This window comes from Chanos chanos, chromosome 5 (genome assembly GCF_902362185.1).
Source record: "Chanos chanos chromosome 5, fChaCha1.1, whole genome shotgun sequence".
NCBI classification, from domain to species: Eukaryota; Metazoa; Chordata; class Actinopteri; order Gonorynchiformes; family Chanidae; genus Chanos; species Chanos chanos.
Genome location: NC_044499.1, coordinates 41,710,164 through 41,723,250, shown reverse-complemented (window position 1 = coordinate 41,723,250; position 13,087 = coordinate 41,710,164). Strand labels below are relative to the sequence as shown.

Below are 13,087 nucleotides of genomic sequence, written 5' to 3'. Positions count from 1 at the left end.
TGCAGGTGTTGCTACCTCCTCCTCTGCAAGCAATGAAAGACCTCACAGGAGTAAATGGCACATTCTCTGAAGACAAGCAGGATGTTTCATCTCCGTATCATATTAGTGTGGAGAGCTTGCTATTCAAATGGCCATTCACCCTTCGCAGTAATCAGTGTTGCTTCCCTCCGTGGCAACTGTTCCGTGAAGGGGATTTGAATACAGCTGCCAACAAAAAGAACGACAGACCAAGAGGGGAGACTAATAGTCTTAAAAGGCACTACCAAAGAGAAGAAAAAAGTAGTTTCTGTTTTCTCTCTTTTTTATTATTGTTGTTAAAACAAGGGTAGTGGTTGCATATATTTTAACTATTTTAAATACTTTACAAGTATTATACCTGTCACACAGGGCCAGCTGAAATGCATTTGTTGTCTTAGCATAATACATTGCGTTATCACTGTGCTGCTGCATTAACCGTCAGATGACTTTAAGTTAAGTGAAAAACAAAAATGTATAGATTTCATAAAATGAACCTAATGCTGGGTCTGTCAGGGCTTTCATTTCTGTCAGTCATATTTTATATGGTGTTTCTTTATTGAAAATGGCTCTTGGGAGTTTATGCCAGTCTTGGTGAAATCTCAGGGCCACCCTGGGTATTCTCCTTTCATTTGATATGGGAAATAGATCAGTTTTACCTTGATATCCCTCCACCTTCAATTCCCATTTCCCTCCTCTGCTAAACTTGACTTTCACCTTTAACCTCCCCCTGAGTGTTGTCCTTGAGAAGTCACAGCCCAGCTTACTCACCTTGAGGAACAATATGGATGTAACCACTAGTGTTGGGGATAAAATGGTACAAAGTAATGCTTTACTGTAATCGTATTACTTTTCTCTGCGTTGTGCAACACTCTACAGTTTAAATTCTTATAATCACATCACAATTCCTGACTTGACTTGCACTACGCATGTATTTCTAAGTGAACAATATTATTTACATGGAAATATAAATCTTGTCTGTATGATAACACCCATACCTGCTCCTTTTTTGTCGCTGCCTGTGACAGCTGCCACACGCCACAAGAGGCAATAAAGCAGCTGCTAGTGCGGTGCTTGCATGCAATTTTTGCTGTAATCTTTTTAGAAACAAATCACCCCCCAAAAAAACTGTCACAGTCCACTTAAACGAATCTTACCTCTGTGTTAAATCTCAACACTTTCCCTCTAACTCAACCTTTTGAGATTGTTTTTCAGACTAGGTAGTCTTGTGTGTCCCCAAGGAGCAAGTGTCTTTCGTGCAAATGATCTGATAGACTTTTGGTCATGAAATATAACCACTGTTTCAGTGATGAGGAGACAAAATGAGCTCAGGCTGAATGGTTTCGGTGGAGTGCTTGGCACCTTTGAGAATGTGTGTTTCTGGTTGTAGTTTGCATGTTGGTGAACTACCTGACCACTTTGTAGCCTCTTTTGCTTCATTTTTATTTATGAACATATATTGTTGAGGCAATTCTTTTCCTGAACTAAAGACATTTACTCATTAATTTTGAAAGTGAATAAGTGAGTTATTATTCAGTAAATATATAGTTACTTAGCATATTGTTCCACTAATAAAGTCCTGAAAGGGCTGTCTGGTGTCATCCTTGTACTTTTCATTTTGTGGATTTGCAGTGATTTAAGAGAGTAACTTAGAAGTAAAGTGATGAGTCGCGTGATTATATTTTTCCAGGACACGATGATCTGTAATGGATCACTTTCTTTGACTTACTACCCCCTACACTGGTAATCACTGACTTAAGTGGTGCCAGTTAATTGGTGTTGAGTAGAAGGCTGCACCTGCAGTCAACAGCTTGCATGTACACTTGAGAGTGAAGACAGTTATTCTGAAATGGCAGCAGAAGCTGCAGTTCTTCATAAAGGTTTGAACATTAGGCCAGCATGTGACAGCTACAGTCAATCAAAAAAGGGATGTTCTCTCTGTGATTCAAGGCTTCTGTTTAGTGCATAGAGGTTAATTACGTCGTAAAACAATAACACTATCACTCAAATGTCATAAACACACGCATTAAGACCATCAAATTCTGAGCCATAATAATCAAGAGCGCAAATATTGAGCATTTCTCAAAACTTTCTCCTGATGCACTGTTTCACATTTTAAAGTGTCAACAAACAGCAAAGTGTTTCATGGTGCTCAAATGACCACAGGTGAACTGTAAAAACAAAGATTATTGTTGTAACAGCCCCCCTAGAAAGGATATGTAAGATAAATTTATATTGTACTGCAGCAGAAGATGACACATTCATATTTAACAGTAATGTATGTTTTGTAAATTGTTTTGCTGAATAAAGCAAAACCTAGTTTCTTTGAAGATGTGGAAGACCTAGGTGGGGAGTTCTCCAAAGAGGAATCCTTTTCCTGTTCCACTTTTAGTGGGACATAGTCTGGATTACCATCAGAGTCACTGATAAAATGAACCTCAGATTCATATGGGCCTGCTGGTAGTAAAGAGACTGCAGGTTTTGGCTTTTTGCCATAAAATACACACACATCCACCTGAGGGGAAAAAAATAGAACATTTTATATTAGTAGTACATTACACAAAACTACTGTACGACAAGGATTAATTTCTGCACTTCATTGAATGTAGTTAAATATTTGTACAGAATGATAAAAAAAAGTCTACATTTATGTTTCACTGGTTTCAAGGTGATGTATGGTGTATACTCCTCTCAGGCGTAGTGAAGGTGACAAGACTTACATAAACAGGATTACCTTTAGGATTCCCTAGTAATGGAAAAGTGTCATAGTCACAGAATATTTACCTAACTGTGGCAAATGAAAAATGATCTGCATAGTAATGTAGAATCTGAGTTTTATGTTGTAAGTGCAAGCAAACAAGGCATAAGATCTGCTTTCATGTGGCCAAGGTAATGTGACTGACAGCTTTATTTGTTCATTTATTTATTTGGTTGTTTATGACAGCTGGAAACAGTTGATGTGACAACAGCACATTGATGTAACCCATCTACACACACACACACAAAAATCTAAATTTGGTTGTTTATTTATTTTTGATTTGTTTATTTGTTCTCATTACCCATTATTTCAGCCATCTCAAAACCAGTTTATCTCCTTGCACTGAAAATACATTGTTCTGCATGCTCTGTTTGGATAACAAGCAAATTATGTCGTATTATGGATTACAAATAAATGTGAAAGTATTTATTTGAATCCAAAGAAAGGCTAATCAACAAAAATGATGGTGGATCTTACTCAAACATATCTCTTTTGGTTGATGAAAAGAAATAAATTTGGTTGGTTGGTGGACATTTACCCATAGCAGACTCAGAACCGCTCACAACTGAAGGACAGTTGTGACTTAGCTTGCTGGCAAGCACCTTAGAACTCATGCTGAGGTCACATAAATTTGCCCTAAAGAGATAAATTGACCACACAGTGAAAGATGTTTTAATACACATCATAGATGCTTGTAGGGTCATGACTGTAATGTGTGGAACCCAAAAGAGGACATGACTGCGGAACTTTTTTTTTGCCTTATTATCACAACATAACAATTAATTGTTTTCACGAGATAACACATATCTCTCAGAGTAGCGGTCTGACTCATTGTAGTCTGTCTGAAGCTGAACAGAATTGTCAGTTGTACAGAATGGAAGATTAGCCAATAAAGATAAGCTGTGGTTGTAGTATATATTTGAAAGAAAGAGAAAGAAACCAAGGGTCATGTTTTGTGGATGCTTAGATTAATTTGTGTTTAAACAACTATTTTTTTATGCTGTGATAACAAGATAATTAAGTTAGTATCTTGAGAAAACGAATAATCATTGTATTGTTTTGCAATCAGGTCTTCTCTCAGCCTTCACAATAATGCTTTATTTTCATTATATCAAAGCTGTGTGTGCTCACTTCTTACTGACCTGTGAAGTTTTACCTCAGTAGATTGATCTTTGAGGAGTTGCTAGGGTGATGCAAACAACCTCAAAGCTGTGTTTCAAAGCCATTTTATTGAGCACGGTGCATAACCCACTCATTGCAATCCCATGGAGTAATGGCTGGAGTTGGAGACAGATTTGTGAGCTGTACATTAATGGGTTAAAATTATATTTATCTTCTCTTCACATTGCTGACTTCCAGTCAAATATATATGTATTCTGTCAAGCACTGCTTAAATTCTAAAACGAGTAAAGTAACACGTGGTAATAGAATTTTATCCACATTCATTTACATGGAAAAGAGCAAAAGGAGAAAAAAACAAACTGCATTATTCTTCCTCAAACACCTTTCCCTAACTGCTCTATTCATCGATGATGAAAAAGGGGCGATAAATACATAGATTTGTAATTTTTTAAAATGTTAAATACACCTATTTATTTATTGTTGGTATTTTGATGTGCAGTGTACAAAAATGAGATGTTCACACATGGGAGCGGCAATACTGCCTGAGCTTTGTTTCTGTCATGATCTATGAAATTGTTATGCATTAGCATTGTGTGATATGTTACAGAACTGAAAATATAACTCAAATAGAGGAAAAATCCACATTTTACCATGATTCTGCAATGAAAACTAAAATGACTTAAAACTGAAATTAAAAAGAAAAATGTTCATTGAAACAACAAGAATTAAGTGGTTAAATGAAAGTTAAACTGTCAAAAGAATGAACCTGTAAAAACATTCTCAAAGTAAAATTATCTTCAGAATTATTTACTCAGACCTTGATGTAATTTAGGTTTTTTTGAAGTAGGCAAGGATAATGCTTTTAGGAGTTATATTGTGTTTCTTGTCCTCCAGTATAAAGATTCCAATTTTTAGATTCCAATATAAAATAGTTTTGATACATAAAACAATTTCCTGGATTAAAATGTTATAGTCTGCTTTGATTTTCTTTTTGCCCATCGGGTTAAGAAACTCCAGATGGTCAAGGTTCAGATGACATCTTCATAAGGAATGGCTTGCAAATAATTATAGAGCCATTGATCACTGCATCACACTTCATTCACATGTAACATCAGTTATATTAAATACTCAGTGCTCAATATTCATAGATCCTACGTTAGCTCTTAGGCATGACGCTCACAGCTCAAAATAGCTACTTGTATTCAGTGTATTCAGATTTATTCAGTTCCATCCAGTGACTGGACAGTATATTTTCTTGCACGCATTATTGTCTAAAAATAAGAAAAAGAAAAAGAAAAAAACATCAGCTTGTATAACCTCTTTATTCAGATAAAACCGTGTCTAGACAATTGATTACACTTTAATAGGATTCTGTGCTAGATTCTCAGTCCATGGCTAGGTAGGTCACAGACCCTTCAGCTTATTTGCCGTATATGTGAAAATAAGGCTATGATTATGACTGGGTCAGATCATTGTGCTTTTCAATGAAGTTCCTGAAAAAAGAGGGCCAGAGGACATCCTTTGTAATCATCTATTCCCTGTTTAAGTAATATGTAAATTGGAACCCAGGACATTTTGGGACCCCTGTCTCAGACAACTATGGTAACAAACTAAATTAAAAGCAAGTTGCCTCAAAATCTGGGGGGACTAGGGGTACATGCTCAAAAAGCTGATTGAACCAGAAATCACACTTAGACAGCCAGACACTGTACTGACAGTTTATTTTTAAGACACCAGTCTCAGTTCCTGGTTAGTGGGCAGTTTGTTAATTTCAGTGACCAGGGCCAGCAGATAGAACTGAGGAAGCAGAGGGCCTATTAATGGGACAAAACTCTAAAGCAAGCACATTTAATTAAGTGTACAACAAATTAAAACTCAGTTGGCCTTCAGTAATAATGATGCACTATTTATTACATACTGCATCAATAATTCATGCATGTATCTCTGCATAAACCAGCCTTTCCTTTTTCATTTCGTTTCTTTTCCTGTTTGGATATGAGGGTCTTTTTCCAAGCTTTATTGATCCAGTGAACTTTTGCAGAGCTGCTCTTAATTTTATTTTCAATTTTATTCAGTTAGAGAGGCCCTAAAATGATCAGACAACTCAGTAAATCCTATTATCCAAAGCTATTGGTAACTGACCATGGAAGTCAAAACCTGGGCTCGGTGTCCTTGCCACTACCAGGTGCTACTGGGAGTGTAAAAAAGCAGTCCTGAGAAGATAAAGACTGGGAAAGAGAAGCTATGTGGAGGCATACGGTTATGTTTAACGTAAGTATTGATAAGGGACGTTTTAACTGTGGCAAAAGGTAGCAGATGAAACCAGTGTTGAAGCAATCAAGCAGTCCAGGAAAATCTGAACGGAGTCCAAGGTTATTTCCTTCAGGTAGTCTAAGGTCAGAGATCGAGCTATATATGTATGTGTATGTATTGATATGCTCAACAATAGCCGCTGGGCTCACAAGAGAAGACATTTAGAGCCGGACAGTATCATCTCTAACAACACCAACACTGTCTGAAGAGTAGACTATGGAACTGAATTTAGAGCTGGTAGCGCATTTACAGGAATAATAGCTCCAGTTGTCTCCATACTTCACCCACCTCCAGTGATAAAATTCAGAATGAGAAAGAGAGAGTGCAGTTTTTTACCAGAGGGAGAGAATCTGAAGAGACTTCGATGCACCATGGCCATGCCATTTCTTGCTTGGTAAACAGATGACTTGTGTGGTAGAACTGAATCATTAATAACATATTTTTTGAAGGACTCTGAAATAAAATATCTCATTGTAGGGCACATTTGAAGACTTATGGGAAGTGCACCATTCTTGTATGTGTTGGACTATGAATCAGACTACCGAATGTCTGTTACTGCTTTAATATCTAGATGTTTGAAGCAAAACGATAAGCACATATTATACACAATCATATTTACAGATTGTGCCTTTGTTGACAAAAAACTATGATTATTCTTATGTTTTGTATATTGAGTATGTTCAAGTAGGTCAGACATTATTGAATACAATTTATTATTTGGTGAATTCAGATAAGAGTGTTTCTTAGTAAGGTTATGAATTTGATCCACTGTGTTAGGTGCAACCCTCTCAGTTTTAGTAAGTTGCAAAGTCAGTTTAGTGAACACCATGTTATAACCAGGCTATGACTTAATTCACACATATAGCTCATGCAATCCAACCTTGATCTTTTTCTCTGGAGGCCTAAATATGTAATAGAAATATCCTTTTCTGAAGAGCAAAGATGGTATAAATAATGTTTATTAGTCCATCTCCCAACTGAATGACCTTTCAGGAACTTTTAGATGCCCTTGACTAGAAATAATTAACCAATCAAAGAAAACTCGGAACTTTGAGTTGTGAAAACTACTGTGGATCAGAATTAAATTGGCAAAGAAAATCAGTAAAGGTCACAATAATCTTGGCAGTGGACACCTGCTATATATCTACAAGGGGGGACTGAGATGATGTGCTTTTCTCAGGTACCTCTTGTCCTTTTCTTCCCCACTCATGTCCTCACTCCTGTCGTTTGAAATTATGTTATTCGCTTTTAATTCCACTCTGAAAATAATACCTTAAGTTATTCCTCTTCTATCCAGTTTCTGCAAATGCAAGAGTAGCTTTGACGAAATTACATAACTGTGTACGGCTAGTCTACTCATAATGAAGGCTAGTCCTTCATGGGAACAAATGTTTTAACAGGTGCATCCAACAAAATGTTTGAGTTTATGCATTACTGTATATCACCTGGGGCTGCGGAGAAGTCTTCAAAACGTTCAAATTCACTGTTTAGCCGGATGTCCAAACGAACGCAATCGCCATTGTTCGTTGGTGGGAAGCCAGCGGGGGATTGTTTCCCTGTCACTGCTATAGCGACCCCCACTGGTGAGGTGGGGTGTCAGATTAGTGGTGGGAGGATCTGAGCAGCAAAGTGGGAACCTTCAATCATGTTGTAACTTCCAGGAAAAGTCCTCTCAGCTCTGGTGAAAAGAAGTGATTAGCGACTCCTCGTGCATGAGAGGAGGCATGTGGTAGTCTACACCATCCCCTGCCAGCGTCCCGGCAATGGGAAACCGAAATACAAGGGAAGGGCTATGGTTAAATCAAGGAGAGAGGGGGATAAAAACACAAATAAAAGAAAAAAAATACTCTATTGTGTGTGTGTGTTGGGGGGGGGGGGGGGGTGTAGGGTGTGTGTGTAAAAACAAGCACAGAAAGCAAAGCAAACTAACAAACTAACTAACAGAAATCAGGGTAAAACTTATGAAGCAACATTTTATTGTTGTTGTTGTTGTTAATAGTAATTACAAAAAAATATGAGGTACACACACAAACACCGTGTACATTCTAGTGTTGTGAAGGCTGATCTGAATCCCACAATGTTTAATCTATTTCTGATTCTGGATTTCGGCCATGTCGTTCGAATGCAATTCAGTCCCGATCCATCATGCTCACCTATTCATTAAATGCTCACAGACACTTCAGGATTATTTCCACTTTGATTATTGTTGTTTTCTTCCCTTCTTCACTGCAAGCAGTGCAACAACAACAACAACAACAAAAATCCCCAGTTGAGCAGCACAAAAATTGCTCTTTGCTGTTTCTCTCAAAATAGGACCTCTGTGAACTCCAATGTTGACACGTCTTACATTTTACCATCAGTAACTTTGAATAATAGCTATATATTACACTCATCTGTACTCATTTCATATCTCTCCCCTATCTCTTTCTCTCCCCCAGCCTGTGAGCTGATGACCCAGGGTATTCTGGCTCTGGTCACATCTACAGGTTGTGCCTCAGCCAGTGCTCTGCAGTCACTGACAGATGCCATGCACATCCCACACCTTTACGTGCAGAGGAGTGGCGAGGGCTCTCCCCGCACGGCCTGCCAGTTTAATCCCAGCCCTGATGGACAGCGTTACACCCTCGCTGCCCGGCCGCCCGTGCGTCTCAACGACGTCATGCTAACTCTGGTCAGTGAGCTGCGCTGGCAGAAGTTTATCATCTTCTACGACAGCGACTACGGTAAGTGCTGGGTGCCAAACTTACCGTTGGTGTGCCATAAACCGGAAGATTTTTATTTATTTATTTATTTATTTTTCTGATGTGCGAATGATTTCTCTCTGTAATATGCAGTACTTCAGACACAGCGGTCTTTCCAAAGGGCGAATCCCCACGTTGTTTTCTTAGCCAGAGGAACAGTATTGGCAGTGGGTGGCAGAGAACATTTTATGATATGAAATGAATATGGCTTTACGTGATGTGGGGTCACGGGAAACGCTGGAATGAGGAAAATGTAGAGGGTTCAGGGTCCGTATTACTTCCTGTGCACAAGCCAGACAGAAAATCAAAACACTTTGTACAGAGTAAGCAATTGTTCCACAGACCATTGGATTTCATGGACATTACTTTTCCTACAGAAGCTTTTTAGAAGGGTGGCAGTTCATTCATTACTACTGGGTCTGTGCTGAGTTCCTTGCTAGAGCCTATAGTATCCTTTAATGAGGTGGGGTTTTTTTTTTTTGTCTGTTTTTGTTTTTCGTTTAGCTTAATATTGGCATATTGGCTTTTGGCTAAATGTGTTTTGGATGTTGATTTTCTACATTTCAATTATGGGTTATTGCAGAACACATTAAAAGAGGAGTCACTGGGATGCATATAGTATGTCCCTCTGAGCATAATAATAGGATATTACCGTTTTATTAACTCAATTTTTTGTGGTTTTTTCCCCATTCTTTTCATTTAGGCCCACTGCAATTTTAAATTGTGTTGCATTTTTTTTTTTTTTGGCAAATTGTATTATGTACTCTGTATTTCATTTAAGTCTATGCCACTTTCATTTCGGGAACATTTTGCAATTAAGTTATTAGCATGCTGACAATCTCTAGATGATGAACATGCGAGTATACATGTATAACAGTATATATTTTAATTCCCTGACAATTACAAACTGAAAAAAGTTCAATTCATTTGTATTTTGCAGCCAGTGCAATTTAGCAGAGACACAGGAACTTCTTTGGTACACCATCTCCGAATGACATGATATTTCTTTAGATGGTGACACTGATCTTGAAAACTTGAAAGCTGTCTGACCTTATAAGTTTTATAAATTCCATACAAGATGTATTTGTGAAATTCCATACAAGACAGTGAAAACCGTGCAACGTACAGTAGATAAAGTCTACAGTAAGGTATAACACATGTCTCTGTCTTGGCCTGTTAAAATGGAGGCAAAGAGGAGAATTGATCCTGAGCTGCAGAGAACTGTCCTGTATGAGACTGGTTTTACACATTTAATGTAGGTCAGAAAATAAAAAAATCATTCAGTGGTTCCTACCTGAACATAAGCTTTCTGCAGAAACTGACAGTAGGTTTAAACAGTTCTACACAAGCCAGAGGGACAGATGCATCCTCTTAGCAGAAACATCAGGATACCTTTGTGTTTATGCCGATTAATCCTGCCAGCTCTGTCGGTGGCCTCCTGGCTAATGGATATCACACAATGCAGAATTGTTTGTGATACAAAACATCATGGTCCCTTATTTTGAGTTTTTTTTTTTTTTTTCAGTGAACAGCACAAAGGCACATCAGGCAGCTTCCTTAATGTGAAAAGCATTGAAATCATGCTGCTGAGGTGTCAACTGCTATTCAGTATTGGCACACAGCATCGAGCCTTTGATGATGACAAACACGCATATACACACGCCAATTTGTATTGCTCTGAGCACCTACTTCAACATTTACCACCGTCATCTACACAGGCCAGGAAAAGGAAATTAAAAGAGAATGAGGGAAAGGGACATTTATTTAAATCAAGGTCTTTGTTGAACTTCATTGGGAGCAGATGTGGTCTACGTTTAGCTGTCCAGGGCAAGTCTCAGCTTGGACTAGGATTGACAGCTGAACTGAAATGATAATTAAGGAGAGACCTTGGATTGCTCTGCAGTTTCATATGTCTCTCCTCTTCTATTTAATTCACTCTTCTTTTTTCCTAGGCTCTTTTTTGAACAGCTTTTCCCTCTCTCCAGCGTTGCCCTTGCACACGCACACGCACACGTGGAAAACGAACAATCAAACCCACAAACAACTCGTACAATGTTTTCTTGCTTAACAGAGCATGCAATAAAGCAACAAATTACTAGGTGGTTGAACGCAAAGGCTGCTTTAGACGAAGAAATATCAATTTTTTAACCCTCGCCAAAGCCCCTTACTGCACATTTAGACTGTACATAATTTTGTTGTAATCCTATATACACCTCTCATCTCGTTCATCATGTTCCCCGTGTATTTTTCGCACGGCCTTTATGTCTGGCGAGTATGGCCATTGCACTGTTGACTCACATTTTCCCTTCAGCTCAAAATCTCAGCTGATATTTCACTAAGGAAACAGTAACCGCAGGGCTCATTTCAGCTGTCAGTCTCCACTGCACCAGTACACTCCTTTGGCAATGAATGAGTACAACCACTCCTCACTCTTCATTTCCTCCTTTCCTCCTCCTTACTCCATTCCTTGGGAGGCTGAGAGAGTGAGATACGTTCCACTGCTGTGTGACTCTGATTTATGCCGGCATTACCCGGTTATGAGATGTCATTATTGAGTCTGTAGTGTGGGGATTTTTGGATTTAGACAGTGACTCTCTGTAGGCTAGCGGGAAGGGGGCCATGGCAGAAAACAACTCTGACACATGGAATTGATTTGCCCCTGCTCATTGATCTGCAGAGGGTGTCACACTATGACTCCACAGAGTGTGACACAGCACTGTCACATCAAAGATGGACTCCAAACCGTAGACAGGCAACAGCGGAGACTCTTTCTTTCATCAGGTCAGGATTAGAGGCACCTGCCAGCTGGAATTTCTCACCTGAAGAAAACGAGGGAAGGATGCGGGAGAAAGAGAGAGAGAGAGAGAGAGAGAGAGAGAGAGAGAGCGAGAGCGAGAGAGAGAGAGAGAGAGGATGAAAAGCAGCCAGAAATGACACATGAGACTTCTAAAAGCTTGCAACACACCCACAAAAAGTCAATATTTTAGTGTATCAAGAATTCAAAACAGATTTCAGTTCACTTCAGTGCTCTTTAAAGAGTCACAAAGTTCTGTTTCAAAGAAAACATTGAAGTGTTTGTTTGTTTTTTTGTTTGTTTTTTTTCCGGAAAAAGAGATATACCCAAGCACGCACATTTGCTGGCTTCAAATACAGTTTTGCAATGCTTGAATAGGCGTTGGGTGGTATGATAACAATCCAATGTAGCGAACAGAGAAAATGGTATTGAGAGTGTCATGCAAATGACTCTTTTCTGCCTCAAAAATTGATGACAATGCTACACTGATTTTCATAAAGCCCAGCTGTCACAGTCACATTTGGATAGATACGAGGGCAGGCTTTACCGATTTGTGCTTTTCACCGTTGATTTTCGTAACAGCAAGGGGTGACTGGCCCCTCTATGTTGCCCTGATGCTTTTTTTTTTTGTTCTGTGCCCGTTGTTTTTTTGGGGGGGGTGGGGTGACCGGCATTCCAGATGCTTTTGATCACGGGGCTGTTTACTGGTTCATTGAACGCAATTGATTCAGTTCATTGTGCTGTTTCCCTGTTTCAGTGACTGCCAAAGGAAGTTCAGTGCATGCCTGGAACACCCAGGATGACTTGAGTTTATAAGCTTCCTTTAGCTTTACTTGTGGTTGCTTTGTTGTTCTCTCATCTCTTATTTATGCTGTGTCCCTTCTGTGACTGTTGTAATTACATTATGCTTGGTGAGGAGCTTAGTGAATCACAGGCAATAAAATATGGACTGTTCACTGTAGCAGTTCGTAATGCCCACTGTCCTGATATTAATGCCAGTCGCTCAGTATAAATAAGCAAAAGACAGTCTGTGGGCCATATTTTATTTGGAGGACGAAAGGAAATATTGAGCCAAGAAAACAGCTGAGTCATCCTTAGGAAGTATTTATCCAAAAGTTGGACTGGTTATTCCGGTCTCTGCATCACTCAAAGAAGCACTATCATTGAATTGTGTTTCTAAAGCAATAGCTTTGTGACTCCATATGTACTTTTAAGTGAATGTGAATAGTGACAGTAAAACTAATTCCACAATAGCATTTGACAATATGTTTGAAATGCCAGTAGATCAAATCAATCGAAACAGCTAACGAGGAGGTCCGCTGTCTTTCTGTGGCTTTTCCTTTG

The 13,087-nt window shown here is 38.8% G+C and overlaps 1 protein-coding gene across 1 annotated transcript in view; it reads left to right on the top strand.

The window, feature by feature from the left end:
- Positions 1-13,087, top strand: part of grid1b (glutamate receptor, ionotropic, delta 1b) — a 209,147-nt gene that overhangs the window by 102,120 nt on the left and 93,940 nt on the right. The window contains exon 3 of the mRNA XM_030774568.1: positions 8,647-8,931. Within this exon, the coding sequence (XP_030630428.1) occupies positions 8,647-8,931 (285 nt within the window). The remainder of the gene's footprint in view (positions 1-8,646; positions 8,932-13,087) is intronic.